This window comes from Leopardus geoffroyi, chromosome B4 (genome assembly GCF_018350155.1).
Source record: "Leopardus geoffroyi isolate Oge1 chromosome B4, O.geoffroyi_Oge1_pat1.0, whole genome shotgun sequence".
NCBI lineage: Eukaryota > Metazoa > Chordata > Mammalia > Carnivora > Felidae > Leopardus > Leopardus geoffroyi.
Genome location: NC_059341.1, coordinates 122,045,216 through 122,064,618, shown reverse-complemented (window position 1 = coordinate 122,064,618; position 19,403 = coordinate 122,045,216). Strand labels below are relative to the sequence as shown.

The 19,403-nt window shown below is 39.7% G+C and overlaps 1 protein-coding gene across 6 annotated transcripts in view; it reads right to left on the bottom strand.

Annotated features, from left to right (window-relative positions):
• Positions 1-19,403, bottom strand: part of ANO4 (anoctamin 4) — a 417,061-nt gene that overhangs the window by 130,544 nt on the left and 267,114 nt on the right. For 3 of the 6 annotated variants that reach the window (XM_045462468.1, XM_045462470.1, XM_045462471.1), the window contains 2 exons: positions 18,512-18,556; positions 8,594-8,725 (listed from right to left, as the gene is read on the bottom strand). In XM_045462468.1, coding sequence (XP_045318424.1) covers positions 8,594-8,725; positions 18,512-18,556 — 177 coding nt within the window. Of the gene's footprint in view, positions 1-8,593; positions 8,726-18,511; positions 18,654-19,403 lie in introns of all 6 variants that reach the window. The other 3 variants (XM_045462474.1, XM_045462473.1, XM_045462469.1) reach the window with 3 other exon arrangements.

The window sequence follows — 19,403 nt, the reverse complement described above, 5'->3', positions numbered from 1 at the left end:
AGCCTGTTCTTAACAAAGTAGACACAATGATACTTTCAATAGTTAGGTTAGACTATCTCTTTCCTTTGTAAAAGCCAAGGCGGTATATAATCAGCCTCCCTCTTTCCTTTCTAACTCATCACTGTTGACTGTATCATCATTTTTTTCCAGCCACAGGATCTTACTTTCCCCCCAAACACACAAATGTGCTCACAGATTAGGGTCTGTGCTTTGGTTGTTCCCTTACCTGGAACTCCCTCTAAGTACTTCCCTCTTATCTCCTTCAGGTCTTTCTTTCCCATTTTTATTTAAATTTTATTTAAATTTTAGTTAACATACAGGGCAGTATTGGTTTCAGGAGCTGAATTCAGTGATTCATCAATTACATACAACACCTAGTGCTCATCACAAGTGCCCTCCTTAGTACCCGTCACCCATCTAGCCCATCTTCCACCCACCTCCCTGCATCAACCTATAGTTTGTTCTCTATCATTAAGAGTCTCTTGTGGTTTGTTTCCCTCTCTCCTCTTCCCGCCGCTTCTAATATGTTCATCTGTTTCTTAAATTCCACATATGAGTGAAATTATATGGCATTTGTCCTTCTCTGATTGATTTATTTCATTTAGCATAATACATTCTAGCTCCATCCGTATCATTGTAAATGACAAGATTTCATTCTTTTTGATGGTTGAGTAATATTCCATACTGTGTGTATGTGTGTGTATATGTGTGTGTGTGTGTGTATACACACACACACACATATACATATGTATGTATATATCACATCTTCTTTATTCATCAGTTGATAGACATTTGGGCTCTTTCCATAGTTTGGCTATTGTTGATAATGCTGCTGTAAACACTGGCTTCATGTGTCCCTCCAAATCTGTATTTTTATACCCTTTGGGTATCCTTCAAGTCTTTTTCCAATCACGACTTCTATGAGGCCTCCTGAAGAATATAAACACTGTCTTTTGAAAATTTAACCTGCATCCACCTCCCCATGCCACTGTTCTTCATTCTCTAACCCCTACTCCTCTTTTTCCTTTTCCATAGTACTTATCACATTCTAACATGTTTTACAATTGATTTTTAAAAAATGTTTACCTCAGCACTACTGACATGTGTGGCTAGAGACCTCTTTGTTGTGGGGGTCACCTGTGTACTGAGGGATGTTTAGCAGCATCCCTGCCCTCCATCCCCTAGATACCAGTTGCACTCTCTACTTCCACTGTGACAACCAAAAATGTTTCCAGATCTTGCCAAATCATGCCCCTATTGAGAACCACTAGTTTATAGTTTGTTGCCAGTTAGCCCCAACTACAAGCTAAGCTCCAGGAGAGCAAGGATCTTGGCCTATTTATTCACAGTTGGTTCCCAAGCACACAGAAAAATAACAGGTATGCAGCGTGTGAATGAATGAGTACCTATTTAAACATACGCACATACCACAAACATAAATTTCAGAATATTCTATTAGGAAATGGTCAATATTTAATTTTACCTCATTTTTTACAGGTTTTCATAAAAATAAATTAATGGTAATAGCAGGAATCAAATTACAGGGAGAAACAGTTTTTTCTGTGTATATCTAGCACAAACTTTTTCCTGAAAGGCACTTCAGAATTGATCTATTTCTTGAAAGTATATATTATACATCTATTATAAAAAGTGGCATAAATCTTTTCTACATTTCCTTTTCTCGGTCTACCAGCAAAAACCTTTATTATAAGTACCAACCTTAACAAGTAATTGCCTCAAGGATATTACTGGTAATGCCATTGTAAAAATGAAGGGCAATGATACTCAAGGAAGCCAACATTCACAGGCAAGGAGGTGCTGAGGAAAAAATTAAATCTTAAATAGATTTGTCTATCATAATTATCAGACGCAACTAGAGTTTAATTGATCTAGAGAGTGGGTGGTCCTGCCTGAAGGATGTCATGTAATAAAAACCAGTAGAACAATAGTTCTAAAGTGGAGAGAGTGGTGTGATTTTGAGCCCATCCATCATCCCCACCCCTCCAACCCTGGCAAGGAAAATTTGGCAATGTATGGAGACATTTTTTATTATAATAACTGAGCAGGGAGGGAGCAGCTGCTAGCATCAAATGGGTAGAGGCCAGTGATATCCTAACGATCCTACAACACACAAGACAGCTTCCTACAACTGAGTTATTCAGTCCAAAATGTCAACAGTACACAGGTAGTAGAGTGTAATGCTTAAGAGTGTGGAGTCTGAAGCCTCCCTGTCTGAATCTAAATTCCTACTCCATCACTGAGACAGACTGCCTAGTTGTTCAGCAAACCTGTTTCACTTTCCCTCTTGGGCATACAGATAGACTAGTTACGTTAGCATTCCTTGCGTTTGGGGTAACCATATGACTGAACTCTGGCCCATGAAATGTGGGTATAAGTGCAGTAAATCACTTTTAAGCCTGGCCCATATAAGCTTCCTACAAAATTACTCATCTCTCTTTTCCCGTGTGTCAACCAGATGCAAGGGATCCAGGGGATGGCAGTTACTAGAAAGAAGCAGCCTGGGTACTTGAATGACTGCATGGAACAGAGACACTGCACTTCCTTCCTCACGGTAGCCTACATAGACAATGATGTGAACCACACATAAACTTCAATAGTGCTAAAGCACTGATATTTGGGAGTTGTTTCATTGGGTGGACTAGCCTACCTATGTGACCTACTACAGATTCCTTAACCTGCTTGTGCTTTACTTTCCTTACCTATAAAAAGGTGGCAATAATACTTCCTCTCTTATAGGGTTGTTGTAAGGATTAAGGTCTTAAAATAGTGTTTGGCATCTAGTAAGAGTTTTCCTATGTGTAGGTCCACCTTTGGCGATATATAAAATGACTGATGGCATCATGTCTCTTATAGACATGTATACTCACAGATTTGCTTTTATTGTTTCTCAAACATTGATAGATATTGAAATAGAATGCTAGGCTATTTGTTTTTGAATTTATTCTCAACTTTAATTTTTTGTACAAGGTAGTTCAGAGTATAAAGGTTCATGATTAGATTATCCTGTGTTGTTTTTATTACTTTCATCCTTACTCCATTCATTTAATGGACAAATACTGAGCATCTATGGTATGCTAGGCATTGTGTTAGGTATTGGAGATATAATTATGAGCAAAACCAGACATAGCATATGCCTCCATGCAGTTCAGTTTTCTGGAGAGGTATTAATCATATTTTGCCCAAATAATTATACAGTTATGGAATTGAAAATAAAAAAAAAAATGCTCCATAGGAAACATGTGACTAAAAGAGAATACAGCAAGGAGACCTGGTCTTTGGAAGGAGGAAATGAGGGTTTCCCTGGGAAGAGTTCTGGAGTTAGTTTTTAAAGGATTAGTAAGAGTAAACTAGGGGGAAAGGGAAGAAATAGGAAGAGAATTCTGAGAGAGAAAATCGTGTGTGCAAATGCCCTGAGGGAGACTGCATCTGAAGAACTGAGAGAGGCTCTGTGTATCTGGATCATAATTGCAAATATCTAATTGCAGAATTCAAATCATGTCACTAATATAACAAATAAAGTATAGTTTCATAAGGGACCTTGCCAAATGCTCAGTAGGTCTGGTTCAAATCAATTTGGGACAAGCAATCAGTCCCATTTACACATCAGAAATTAGCTTGTTGATAATCCAGGTCCTAGAACCAAAGTAGTGTGAGACGATACTGGAGTTGTTTTATTGGGGGGATTTTTTTTGGAACCAGCAAAGACCTTGTAATCCTGGGATAATGACAATATAAACTACTATAATTTTAAGTTAAATTAAAATTTTATTGTAATCCTACAAAGATTTAAGAATATTTATCAAAATAGTAAAGAAATCAGAGCATCAATAATTTTGAATAGTTTTGGTATAAAGTGACAAATTTAGAAAACATTATAATTATAGTTATTTTGCCTACTCTTCAAAGTATAGTGTTCAAGAGTTTTAGTCACATTAAAATTTTAATTGTAATTTGCACTTTCTATGAGAGTTTAACTTACTGCATTTGTAATAAATTTTAAATGTTCAAAAAATAAGAAGTGAGGGTGGGAGACAGCAAAGGGAGACGAGGTTAGAGAGGAATTGACCACGTGGCCAGGCCATCCAAGGCCTTGTAGGTCACTTCAGTAATTTTGGTATTTATTCCAAGGTTTTTAAACAGGGTCAAGTGGCATGAGTAGATGTGTATTTTGAAAACATCCTTCTGTTTGCACTTGGGAGAATGGATTGAAGGTGGGCAAGGATAAAACCAGCGAGATCTATTATATTACCTCTAGGTTTTAGAAGTGAGATAATGATGGTGGAGATAGACAAAATTGTTAGATTACAGAGACACTTAGCTCGTAAAATCATCAGCCCTTGGAAATGTAGTGGATGTGGGAAGTGGAAGTGAAGAAGAAGATTAGAATAGGTTCCTGACTCTGATTTCAGCAACTGCACAAATATTAGTGCCATAAATTGGATTGGGGACAATGGAAGTGGACCACACTAGAGGAGAGAATGTGTTGAATTGAATTTGGTTTGAAATGAGTGTGCAGTGGTCTAATTGTCTATATATACCATCTATATTCTTTGCTCACATTATTGTTCTATTTTCACTTTTATGTACTCACTTCTCATTTAATAAATCATTATCAAGCACCAGCTATGAGATTCAAAAAATGATGACACAGATATAGTCTTTCAAGGACGTTATAGTCTATATGATAATATATTAAGAACTATGATAGAAAAAATAAATATTATCAGATATAGAAGAATGCACCTCACACAGAATTGGGGGTGGAGGTAGGAAATCTTGGAAGGTTTTCTGAAGGAAACACATCTAAAACCTGAAAGAAGGGAGCCTAAAGGGAAGGGTACACCAAGCAGAGGGAAGACCATGTGCAACAGGAGACAAGAGGGCATCATGAGTTAAGAAGTTCAGAGCAGTGCATTATGGCCAAAGTGCTCAACAGGGGAATGGAAGCAGGAGCTAGTGAGCCAACTTAGGAGTCTGGGTTTTATCCTGAGTGCAAAATATTTTTAAGACATCTTTTCCACTTTGAGCACATTAACCTCCTAATTTTTTTCTTCCTTTTTCCACTACATTCATGTGGATACACACACACACACACACACACACACACACACACACAACACAAATATCTATTATTCTCTCTTATTCCTAGACAAACACAATATTAAATAGTCTGCAAAACCAAGAAGTCACATGGGATTCTGGACTGCATTTGGAAAATCAAGAAATCATATTATAACCCTTACAGCCCATTTAATCAGCTACTTCTCATTACTTTAAACCCATTAATGTCACCTTAGGGAAGCATCTTTGGGGGATTTTTTTTTCTGATTGTACCAATCATTTCATTATTTAAAAGTTTATTTAAAAGTTTATTGGGGGGGGGGGTAGAGAGAGAGAGAGAGAAAGAGAATGCACAAGTGGAGTGAGGGGCAGAGAGAGAGACAGAGAAAGAATCCTAAGAAGACTCTGGCTCTGCACTGCCAGCGTGGAGCCTGATGTGGGGCTCAAACCCACAAACCATGAGATCATGACCTGAGCCAAAGTCAGACACTTCACTGACTGAGCCACCTGGGTGCTCGTGTACCAATCACTTCTAACTTGACAGTCAGTGCTCTATAAGTCTTACTTTTACACATTTATTAAAGGGATGTTGTTTGTCTGTTAGTTATGCTAACTAACCTGGATGTAAATTAAACAATAAATAAATTAAAAATGGGTAAAAAAAAAAAAAGACCTATCCGGAACATGCCCTCAACTTTTACCTGAGTTCCTACACCTCACCCCACCCCATCTCCGCAAAAGGGATGTTGGCTGTGTGGCATGACAATTCTCAAGGAGAAAGAAATCCCCACTGCCCAATGATGTTCATAGACCCTTGTTTAATCCATCTCCCAACTGCATGATGGAACTGTCTAAACTACCCTTTTGGTGCCACAGAGGCCTGGTTCGTATGTTTCCTTCATTCCAGCAGTCCCTCTGCTTTTTCCTCCTTGGTTCTCCTATCTCGAAAGCTCATCTTCCACTGATCACTCTCTTTTTTCAAACAATAACACCAAGTTTTCTCATACTCTTCCCATTCACAGAAAACCACCTGTAGTTCTTCAAACACCCCATTGTTTAGTGCTTGTTTACTTTTGTACACACGTTATTCTCTCTCGAGATATGCTTCCGCCCCTCACCCCCTCCCCCCACTTACATACCTGGACGTAGGTAAGACCCACCTCAAGCATTATTTTGTGTGTTCAACCCTTATTTCTTAGAACCTCCCTCCTAATCTGGAGTATGGAGCACTCTTTCTTTTAAGGCACACCCATCATACTGTTTACAATTATTCAAAATGGTCTTCTATCTTTACTAGGCTGGGGTAAAGACTCTGTATTTATCTTTATATCCTCTGTACCCAGATGGTGCCTGGCAAGAAGTAGACATCAAATAAGTGACAGCTACTTGAATCAACTACTCGGTGAATCGATGCCCAAACATCAAAAAGGCCTCTCAAATTTGTAATAGAGATGGCTAAATACCTCTGTGATCCCACAAACTATTATCCTTAATTTATCATATACTTTAAAATACTTATAAAGATAGGATTCTTGGTTCTATTCCCTAGAGATCCTGATGGGTGCCCAGGTGCTTCTGACTTTGAGAACCCTGCTAAAAATTTGTTCTAAAGCAAGAAAGAACATCAGGAAATGTAACCAGCATGAAGACGAGTAGTGACAAACCTTCCTCTTCTATTTAACTATATCCCTTTGAAGTAAAGCAAAACCCCAGGCACATACCGTGTATTTCATTGATTCTTCCACTCATCTAGCCACCTACGTATCCATTCATCCACCTATCCATCCAAAGACCATGAGATGTTCCTGAACTGTGCTAGATACTCTCTTAGGCAGGTGAGAAATAAAGGGAAAATTCTGCATGTATATCAGCCTCTACTCCAGAAGATTTAAAACATACAACCACTTGTCTAAGAAACTTCAAGATGAACAGAATAGGCATAGCAAAGGTTTAAATTAAGAGCAGGAACATGTCCGCTTTCACCTGTCTTTTGCTCTTAAAAAAACCCATATGTTATAATCTGTAAGTTAACATGAAACCCTTTTCATTTCCTATTTCCTGTGGAAGATTTAACTAGGATTCTGAGGCCAAGTTGTGAGTTTTAGATCTTCTTCAAAGTCTTTTAAATGTTCACATAATGTGGCTGGGTTGGCATCAATCTAACTTGTGGGGATCCAGAGTTTGGCTATTTCAGAGGCTTACAAAGTTCCTTCCTTTGCATTAATACATTATATATTTTGATGCAGAACATTTACTCTTGTTCTTTTCTCCTTCACCCTCTTAAAGTCCAAAGATATTAACTGATTTTCTGTTGCTGAAACAAACCCCCAATTGTATGTTCCCTGCAACTTGACAATTGCCCTTTGGTTTATTATCTTTTTTCCTCAAAGTTAGCAACCTATTTTTTAAATTTATTTTGAGAGAGAAAGAGAGAGAGAGAGAGAGAGAGAGAGAGAATGAATGAATGAATGAATGAATGAACGAGCTAGGGAGGGATGCAGAGAGAGGGAGAGAGAGAATCCCAAGCAGCTCTGAGAGCGCAGAGCCTGACACAAGGCTCAATCTCATGAACTATGGGATCATCACCTGAGCCGACATCGAGAGTCAGGCACTCAACTAACTGAGCTACCCAGGTGCCCTGAAACCTATTTTTTAAAGATGTCATCCTTTCCCTCCCCTTGGGTAAGTCATTTTTACTGAGGCTGTCTCTATGGCTGGAGCAGGGAGAGCCAGGAATTCCTGATGTCGGGCTGAGAACAAGGCTATGCCCAACTTATCTATTTGCCTTCTGAGAGACTGTTTTTGCCTAGCTGCTTACAGTCTTTGGCATGTCTTCTTTCCTACCACTGACCCTACCACCTGATTTCTTGCCATCTCAGAAGCTTCAGAGTCAACTCCCTATCACTTTTGCAGTTCCTCAAAGGCTCAATTACTTAGCCCCCCTCCCCCCCTGCCCCCCCCTCAGTATATCAAAAGTGACAAATTACTGTTTGGAGACTGTCTGACAGATGAGCCAGCAAGTGGGCTGCTAAGGGATATGGCTTTTCCTGGGGCAACTTGGTGGGTTGCTGAAGAAAAGGAAACTGAGAAGTGAATGGAGATTGATTAAAACAAACAAACCAGCCCTCTTTTCAATAGGACAAGGGGTAGACCAGTTTCCCTGTCTGCTGGTTAGATGTTGATGAGCCTCTAGGGGCTCTGAGCAATAGGGACTGGCAAAGCCACAAAACAGAAGAAGCCTGGGTCTCAGAATCACCAAGAAGAAGGTTGTTCACCCAACACACATATGAATGCATGTTCTATTGTGTCAAGCCACTGAGATACAGGGATTGTTTGTTAGAACAGTTAGCTTACCCTAATACAAAAGGATATGAACACTCACAGGGCTTTCAGGGAAGAAGGGCACTAAGCTGTTCCTTCCACATGCCAAGGACTCAAAGGCGTGCAGGAGAAGGCTCTACCACAGTTGCATGTCCTTAGTAAGACAAAGGCTTTCACACGAAACACTCACTGGTGGATCCTTTGCTGGCTGAAAGGGGCAGTGTAGCAGTCATTCTCCTCCAGGTCTGGCAGTGTCTCCTTGTCCAGCCTCATGGGCTTCTTAGGTAACCATCTCCGAAACCTGCTTATTTGTTTATCGATCCTGTACATGAAAGGCAAAAAAACCAAAGGGTACAGCATATCAGCATTGTCCCAAAACACAGGATGGAAGTCTCCATAGAGCTGTAATTATGACACCACACACCTTAGGCACTCTCACTGTACTCATGATACCCCCATTTTATACACAGAAAGAAGAAAGCCTCAACTCAAGTGTTTTTTAAGATCTCACTAAGGGGCCTCAATATCATTGTCTATGAAATAGTAGCCGAGAGTTAAATGTCCACCCACATGCCAATAAATGACCAAGACTGAAGGCTCTGGGAAGGATGTGGATAGCCCCTTAAGCAAAGCAGCAGAGACCTGAGCTTATTATGTTCTGTAGGTTCTAGAAACTTATTTTGTATTTGGAAAGTTTCCTTGGTTAGGGACGTGGTCAAGCTGTAGTTAACTTTTGGCAGGGAAGCTGACAGCACATCCCAGTGGGTTGACTGTGTGCAGAAAGCGTGATGTCATCATTTGTTTCCTGCCTCTCACATCATCCCTGAGCTGCCTCTCAGCAGACAGCAGACTGTTCAGCTTTCATATCTGTCCTTCAAGCAGACTCCATGGCTCCCAAGATACTGGGACATGATGACCCACACACACGTGTCATTTTGGCCAGAGTGCACAATGATGCCAAGTCACAGAAAACAGAGTTGTTACAGGTGGTCTACAAGCCACAGATTTCCCTTGGCCCCCTCCCCATTCCCTCTGACTTCTGCTGATGAAAACATCTGTCTTCCAAGTGACCAAACTGTCAATCATTCACAGAAAACCACTAGAAGGAGCAAAATCCACAGCACACTTTAAAACAACTTTGCTACCTGCGGTATCTATACCACTAAAGAAAGTATTTTCCAAAAGCACATATCAAGTAGCATCTCCATGAGGTAGAATGAACAGGAACCATACTCATTTTACACATCCAAAAGAGACCCATGGTGAGTAAGTATCAAGCTCAAATTACCCAGCCAGTGAATAAAGCCAGGAACAGAATTCAGGTTTTGAATTCTTGATTTTAGGGATCATCCTATCAAAGTAATTCATACTAGAAATCTTCACTTGAGGGCTACAGAAGGAATAGACTGCTCTACAGAAGAAAATATCTAAATGTCTTTTCAGTCTAGTAATTAAAAACACATGGAGTTTGGGCAGGTTTTTTTTTTTTCTAATTAAAAAAAATTTTAAATGGCAATTTATCCTTTTCAATGAAAACTCCCAGGTGAAGGAATTACTTTTTACATAGCCAGTCCGCTCCAAGATGAAAAATAATGGTTAACTCTTTTGCCACTTCTTTTATTCTCAGCAGAGTTCCAGCCTCACTACAAGTCCATTGTGCCTGGTGGCTGGCCTTTCTTTGGAACCCTTCGAAGTTCAAAGTAGAAAGCATCTCATAGCTTCTCTAGGTCCTTCCTCTCAAAGACAACTCATACCTACCGTCTATACACACACAGAAATAAAGATTCTACTCATGGTCACGTACCCAGAAAAGAACAGTACAGTGGAAGGGCTCAAGGCCCTAAGAAGGGGTAAAAGTTCCCATCTCCTCTATCCTTTCTCCTCCTGGTCCTCTCCTCCCTCACCATTTCTTTAAGGATACATGAAGTATAGTGACATGATGCTGAGAGATAGTATGACACAGTAATTGAGAACATGGGGGTGAAGTGCCTAGATTCAAATCCTGGTTCTGTAAATATTAGCAGTGTGACCTTGGCCAAGTTATTTAACTTTGCTGTGCCTTAATTTCCTTATCTATAAAGTGGGCAGGATAATGATACTCAATTCATAGGGTTGTGGTGATTAGCTAATCACTATGTATATAAAGTCTCCAGAAGAGTGTCGGGTGTAAACTAAGTACTGGCTCTTATTACAGTCTTTTCCCCCCAAAATAAGAGTTTGAACAACCTGCTTGTCTCTTAAAATTTCTTTATTTTCAATTGAAAGTTAATTGTGCTTCACCAGCATCTACAACTTGTCCAAGTTTAATGATTTAGTCCTTAAATGGACTCATAAATTATACTTCCTAGGCTAAGCTGGTGGCCTTCCCCATAACTCTTGGCTTTATTTCATCTGATTGCCTTTAAATTCGTTCAAGAAAGAGGACATTGGCCCAGAGGCTTTTCATAATAGAGCTTTTACCTCCCACACATCTCTAGTCCGCAGCACTAATCGGATTACACTTTGCAAAGTTCACATTCTTATAGAATCTGGGCTCTGCGTGCAACAACTATGAATTAAATCCAGCTGGGTACAGTGCTCAGCATGGATAAAAACAAAGCTGTGAAAAATCAGGCATAAATACTCTATGGGAATGAAATGGCAGCTTTCAGCAACAGCTTGTAGTAGTACAATTTAAAAGAAATGTGGAAATGGTGAAGAGAGAGTAGAACAGGGTAATGAAAATGATTCATTGAAAAGTGAGGAGGGGCCAGAAGAAGTGGAAGGAAGAGAAGAGAGACTCCTGAAAGAAGCTGGGATGTGTAATTGGGGTGCCTAAATCCTGGCTCTGTCGCTTATCAGCTGTGTGACCCTCCACAAATCACTCACCTTTTTAAGGGTTTTAAAATGGAATAATCATCACGATCCCCATCTTACTGACCTTGCAGGGTGGTTAGGAAGCTTACAAAAAATGGTGTGCATGAAATGCTTTGGAGAAGCTGCCAGGCAAATAGAGTGTTATTAATAACTTCTTGAGGACCATGGAGGCTAATCTGAAAGTGATCAAAAGCAGAGGAACTGTACTTTAAAAACATTAGGATGGAATAAAGATATTCAAAAGATATCTTAAAAACAAAACACCTGAGACACCAACTGGGGTGGGGAATGTGTGAATTGGTCTTCACTGGGGTAGCTGAGCAGAAGCAGAAGAACAAAGCATGGACTGGATAGCTTCCATCACACAGGCTGGTCCATATTATACACTGTTAAATGATATAAACAAATCAAATGTGGTCAGAGGTCTGTGCTCTTCTGGTTGGCAGAATGTCTCCTCAAAGATGTATGCACACTAATCACTGGAACTTGTGAATATGTTATGTGACATGGCAAAAGGGACTTTGTAGATTTAAGCAGGATTAAGGAACCTTTAGAGAGGAGAGCATCCTGGTTTACTCAGGTGGACCCAACCTAGTCATATGAGCCATTTAAAAGGAGAGAACTTTCTCCAGCTAGAGATAGCAAAGATGAGGCAAAAGGTAGGGGGTGGTCAGAGAGACTCAACAGGCTATTGCTATCTTTGAGGATGAAGAGGGAGGGCCAGGATCCAGGAAGTGCAGGCACCCTGTAGAAGTTGGGAATGACCTTTGTCTAAGAGCCTATAAAAAAACTGCACAGAACTAAATTATGCCAGCAACCTGAATGAACCTGGAAGAAGATTCTCCCTGAAAGCCTCAAGAAAAGCCCAGGACAACCAATACCTGGACTTTAGCCTTGAGAGACCCTGAGCAGAGAAACCAGTTAAGTCTCCTCCCTTGGACTACTGGCCTATAGAATAAACTTGTGTTGTTTTATGCAGCTAAGTTTTCAGGACTCTATCACAATAGCAAACTAATTAGGAAACTAATATACATCTTAAAACAGTCTTGGTCTGATCTTCTCCTTGAGAAGACCATGGGTGGTCAGGCTCCCAATGCTGAGGATGATGTACCACATGCTACTCCACCTGCCAGTCTGGTGGCTCTGGGAACAAAGGTCTGTTTCTCTGTGGCTGGATGACAACTGGCCATTCTTCAACAAACACTCCCATCCCAGACCGTGTTTAGACATCACTGAGGATCTTCTTCCACAGTGCAAGAAGAAATACATAGTGCAAAATCCACCAGGCTGGAAAGCATGAGACCCAAATTGGGTTTCTGATTCTGCTGCTTCTTAGATACTACATGTTTCTGGTGACTTGGGAAATAATACCTTGGCGATATCACCCTAAAAAAACTTGAGTTAATAAAGAGCTTTGCTTTTCACAGTATAATGGGTAATTTTTCATATAGAATGATGGACTCTGAAGTTGAAGTAGGTTCACGTCTTAGTTGTACATCCCCCTAGTGGTGGGTGCCATGCTGAGCAAATGACTAAACCTCTCTGAACTAACACACTTGCTTCATGAGGCATGGTGAGGACTACACAAGATAACAAATATCAGGTATTTGTTCAATGTCTTCAATGTACAAAATGCTCAGTTCAGTGGTAGTATCTAGGATGAAGAAGAAGATGATGATGAAAAACTTTTATGTAGAATTATTGATGGGAATTCAAGAGCTAAGATTGTATACTGAAGCACAGATTGAGGTCTGTGCTCTCATCTTCATCTAATAAACTTCCCTAAATTGTCAATCTTGAAATCTCTTAGATACAGGAGTTGAGAAACCAACTAACCAGAAAGTATCACATTTGTGTCTTTAGTATACGAGTTGAGCCTACTTAACAAAATCTCTTTCCACTGACATGGAATAGCAAAGAGAAAATGTTAGCTTAATGATTTAGTATTAATTTTGGTTGGACACATTGCCACTCTCTTCCATTTCTGCCATTTGCTAAGCAAAAGCCCTCTTACAGAATACATAGGCAAATCAATAGAGACACAATGAACTGAGCATCCACTTGGGCATTTCTGGCCTAAACTGTCAAGTTAATATCTGAGCTAAAAGGTGGGCACTTTACAGAAAGTTGATATTACAGTAAGTTCAGCCCCCTCCCCCCCCCCACCCCACCCCCCCTCCGGGGATTCTGGTTCATGGCAGGTCAGGTCCTGAGTAGCTGCAAAGAGCTGGCAGCACAGCACAAGCAAATGGGCAGGAAGTGCCACCTCTGATGTGCTGTGCCTTCCCAAGGTGTGCCTTAGAAATGTGCTTTGGGAAGGCTCTGCTTAAAGCTGTTTGGCCCTTGGTTTTCCTGAGATGTAAAGGGGAGACTATCTTACCTACCTTAGGAGTGGTGAGAATTAAAGAAAAGGCCACAGGCCAACGGACTTCACTCCCCACATACTAACCTATCAGTAGGTCTTCATAAATTACCTACTGCGTGCAGAGTCCCCACCTGGAAGCTGTGGATATACACTGAAGAAGACAAAGGCCTTTACCCTGGAGCCACTAACAACCCAGGAGGGAGCCTGTACTAATGACAACTTAATGAGGCTAAATTAAGTGAAATAGGCTACTTCAGAGACACCTACTTTTCCCCAGACCAGAATATTATAATAGCATCACACTTCAAACAGATTACATTTTCAGGAATGACATATCTAGAGGGAACCTACAGATAAATCTTTTTTTTTTTTTTTTTTTTTATAGTGGAGGTACCACACAGAGCCCGACATTGCAATAAATGAAGCCCTTCTGGACTGATAACAGACAACAGGAGCCTTGGATTTCTTTTTCCTCTTCTGAGAGCCAAGTCTCCTGTATTTATAGCCTCTCCTTGGATAGGAGTTAGGATTCTTTTAGGTCACAAGGCTACTAACTGGGGCACAACCTAAATATCTTATAGAAGAGTCTAAAGGCTTTGGAACATTTACATATATTAATTTTTTAAAACAAGGATGGAAAATACAAGTCATTTTGTCATGTGCCTGTATACTCAACTGATAAGATTACAACTGCACTGAATGTATAATGTAGTAGGGGCAACATTCTGCCAAAGAATTGCAAAGGATAACATCAGGCAGGTGCGTGTGGGCAGTGGATGGAAAAGGAATGAGTAGTAGTGAGACTTCAGCTACAAGCCACTCACAATTATCGAATTTGTTACTTTGTAATCACATTTTCTACAGACTATATTTGAATTATTTGGTCAAGGCAAAGAAAAAAAAACAGGCAGAAGATAGATGATAAATTTCCTCTCTTTATTGGATAGGCAATTTATAATGCTTTTAAGTTTGCCCGAAAAGTCAAAGGAGCATTTAATAGACCAAGTACATGATGAAAATAGCATTTACCTCCAGAATATATGTCTGAAATGCATGAGTGTACTTTATGGGAGTCAGGTGACTTTTAAAAATAAAGTTACTTGTGAAAAGATGCTTAATTCTCTGCCTGCTCAACACAAGTTTATTATAATTTATAATTTCTCTTATCATTAAAAGAGATAAATGTGTTTCAGGGATTCTTTCAGGAAGTAATGAAATTAAATATCATTTATGTGGATGAAACTAAAAGCTAAATTAAATACCCATATCTAGGATGACATGAGAATTTTAGAATATTGGAGTCCGTGTTTTATTAATGGTGTACAATCAGCATAGCAAGATATAGATGCACCTTCAAGAAGGCATATCAGAGACACTCTTCATAAGAGTTAAAATAGATAACAACATTTCTGACAAACTGCATTTTAAAAATTACACCAGATACTGGGCTTCACTAAGGTACACCACTACAGGAATGTGGTAAGCAATGAAGCTTAAGAGGCATTCTGAATCAGTGCGTCATACTATCAATTAGTTAGGGTTTCTTTTCCCTTCTCTTTGTCTGAGTCTTCCAGTGACTTTCGATGCCCAAATTCTTCTATGATTATGACTTATGCAGTTGAAGTAGCATCGACTTTTTCAGGCTGAAGATTGATGTTTAGTAAGTTGTTCAAGAAACAAGGATTTCCCAAACCCTTACTCACTCAAAACCTTTCCTCTACACGCATGGAGAATATGTGGTTGGTCACCTGTCACAATCTCTTCTGCTTCCTTCTTCTTGGCTACTGTTCTTAAGCCTATCCCCTTTCTTTTCCTCTATCTCAAAATTTACCAAGGTAGTAGTGAATCCTCCCTGCTTCTGATTTATCAGGGCCTTGTCCACTCTCCACCAGCTATAATTTGGTTTCCATTATCCTCCTCTAATGTGGTCATCATTCTCAAAATATATTCCCAGACCAGCCGCATTAACATCACTTGGGATCTTGACAGAAGTGCAAATTATTGTGCCTCACCTCAGAAACACTGGGGATGGGCCAAATAATCTCAGTACTAAAAAACCCTGAAGATAATCCTGATGTCCGCTCACATTTGAGAACCACCTCTCATGGGACAGCTATCATGGCAGTTATCACTAACTTCTAAATTATTTTAAATGTTTATTTAATTTTGAGAGAGAGAGATACAGACAGAGTGTGAGCAGGGGAGGGGCAGAGAGAGAGGGAGACATAGAATCTGAAGTGGGATCAAGGCTCCGAGCCGTTAGCACAGAGCCAGATGCGGGGCTCGAACTCACGAACTGTGAGATCATGAACTGAGCCAAAGTTGGACGCTTACCCGACTGAGCCACCCAGGCGCCCCTAACTCCTAAATATTCAAAATCGATTCTCATCTCTCAGCCTTCATCAGAAGTTGAAGAACACCCATTCTTATGGGAACTCACTCCTGGTACCTTTGACACAGTCCTCTCTTGGGTCTCCTCCTTAAATTGTTCGTTTTCATCCTTCTTCCATTTCTTCCTGCCTCTTTAATACAGATTCTCCAAGGAATTGCCACAGGCCCTCTTTTTGTACTTTGCCTCCTTCCCTGGGAAATTCCATCTACTCCCCTCATTCAAGTCATGACTTCTATATTTCTGAGTCCAAAATTGGATTCTCTAGCTTTACCTCTAAACTCAACTGCTTTGCCATCATTTCCAGAGGCCTTCAAGACACCTATGTGTCAAAGACCTACTGTGAGTTATACTACAGAATTATTAAACAAAAATCATCATCTTTCTCACCTGTACCTCTTCTGGATTTTCATTCTTCTTTTACTTCCAACATTTTCCCAATCCCTTAGGTATGGAAACCTCTTTCTCTCCCTCAATTTCCAAATACTTGCTAAGTACTTTTGCTTATAATTTCACAATCTTTCTCATACACTTTGCCTTTCTGCTGTAGATTATTTTTTGTTTGTTTATCCAGGGAGAAGAACTATAATCTGAACAGTTTTTTCAAGTAAAAACTAAAGACAGAGAGAGAGAGAGAGAGAGAGAGAGAGAGAATATGACTTATTTTAAGGAAAAACTTTTTAATAGTCAGGTGCCCACAGCTGTATTCGGAAACTCCCTATCTCCACAGATATTCAAACATGGGCTGGCTGACCCTATAGCAGAAGTTCAAGTATCAATTGAGTGGTTGGACTTGATGACATTTGATACCCAATCCAACCTTGAGATTTATGGTTCCTTTTATCACCATTTTCTTTTAAGTCTTCATTGCTCTCTCCTCCCCCACAGTGTAACTGTTTCAGTTCCAAGTCTGTGATACTTTTGGCAGATCTGGTTTTCCTGTTTTTTTTTTTTTTTTTTTTTTGGTGTGACCTCCTTTTTCCTCACTCAAATCCTCTCACATGTGTAAAGAAATTCATTTGCCCATTCACTGCACCTACTATGTGCTAGATGCTCGAAATATAGAATTGGACAAGCCATCCTTGCCTTCGCACACCATCCAGGTGGATAGATGGTCACCTACATCATAGGTTACAGCACAGGCCCAGCAGTCTTGTGTTTTAATAAGCTTTCCAGGTTTGCTGGTTAAAGTTTGAGAGCTATTGAGAACTAGTGATATAGGCTAATATGTTACCATCAGAGTTTTATAGAAGGTCATTATATGACAAGGGACTAATCTAAATCATGGTAAATCCAGGGCTCAGTTGGTTAAGTGTCTGACTTCGGCTCAGGTCATAATCTTACGGTTTGTGGGTTCGAGCCCTGCATGGGGCTCTGCACTGACAGCTCAGAGCCTGGAACCTGCTTCAGATTTTGTGTCTCCCTCTCTCTGCCCCTCCCCTGCAAATGCTATGTCTCTCTCTGTCTCTCAGAAATGAGTAAACATTTAAAAACATTTTAAATCATGGTGAATCCAAATGCCATCACTACTGTCTAAGGAAAGAAGAATTGCTAGTAAGGATACTGTGCAGGGACATTTATGGAAACGACATCTTAGTTTCTTTGGATGTCAAGTCTTATACCCTACTTTGTTGAGTGCACATGCACTTGAGTAAACCCACTAAAATATATCAATTTATCTTATAATTATCATTCTGCATAGCACATAAACAGAGTAAACTTGAATCCTAACTCTCACAGAACAATAGGATTTTCAGAGAAATGCAATGGTCTCCAAGTTTAATAGTCAGCTCAGCTCAGGGTGAATGGTCACATAAGACTAATTAAAATTTTGAAATTAGGTTTCTAGTTATCACAACAGTATCAAATTAAAGGACTCCATTGATGCCCCCCCCCCACCCTTCTCCCTGGCTTCTCAAAAAATAACAAGAAACAAGCTTTGGAAGCGTATATAGTACACTGAAGGCAATTTTTACCCAGTAGAATTTTGGGTGAGTGGGGAAAGGTTAAAGAAAAAAGGAAAGTAGGAAGGGCTTCTGAGTAAGGTAATACATCTACATATTTTATAAACAAAGTCTTACTAACATAAGAGGGCCCCGCCCATGGGCTGCTGAACAGCTATCTGCTTTTTGACATATTTATTGTCTGCACTTCAAGATTTCAAGTTACTTATAGTGGAGGGTGGGATTTTTGTGGAAAAAAAATAACATTCAGACCAAAGATGCACTCAACAGCTGGGGATTTTTGGTAATTTATCTAATAATAGAATGGGCTATAAATTCTGCTCTCCTAAGTGTGAAGAAGTTACAGGGAAGATTCTGAGAAGAGCATTTTCATCTTTTCTCTTATCTTTCCAGGCTAACCTGAAATACCTATTTTGGAATGTTCATGGCAGTCAGTTTTGCCATGTGACAAAGGCCCCCAGCTTGTATTCCTTGTCATTGTTGGAACAAACAGGCCAACAGATCAAACACATCATGACAGAGCATGCTACTAACCTGCTCATGAACTTGTACCGGCGGGGCAGGTAATAGATTTTTCTCCTGGAAGAACAGCAAAAATGAAGCCAGTCGAGAAGAAAACCCATCGTCAGTTACAGTTTGAACTAGCAAGGAAGGAAAGGAGATTGAAGATAGAAGCCTGTAAGAGGTGAAGAAGAAAAAACTAAAAAGAGATTAACAGTGAGAAATGTAGTAGGAACATAGGGCATGCATTTTTGAGTCATGAAATCTTATGAAATATTTTCCATTGGTATTTCTTCCTCTCATTATCATAATTTTTTATGGTTGCTCTTCGCCTACACAGCCTGTGCAGAACGATGATTTGGAGCACTTGGTATTCGTATGAATTTAGCCGAGGTCAGCCTTTTTTTTTTTTTTTAGGAATGAAGAAATGGATTGCCAGCCTGCTGGCAACATGCACAATTTAATGGGCATACTATTATATTAACTAATATTTATATAGCTCTTGAAGTTTACAGAAGACTTCTCTCATTTGATTTAGCCAGGGTAATATAAAAAGTACGTATTTTACAACCAGTATGGGAAGAACAGTAATCAGCACCAACATCCTACTGCAAATAACTGCACTAGGGAATACTGTCTAACCACTAGCTCTGATTGGACATGAATTAAAGAGGTAAAACAAGGAATCTTGGAAAAAAATCTTTTAAAAGTCAGACTTAGTAAGGGTGTGTTGTACTTCTGTGTATCTGTATTTTTTAAAGCACTCCAGATTAAAATTCTGGGTGTAATCTGAATGGAGAGTGTATGGATTAGATGCTTTATAAAAAAAAAAAAAAACAATTAGCCCTTTCATATTTTGGGCTTCAAACAATGGAGTAGTAATGAAACTGATGTGGTTTATATATATTCTGAACTGTTACTAAGC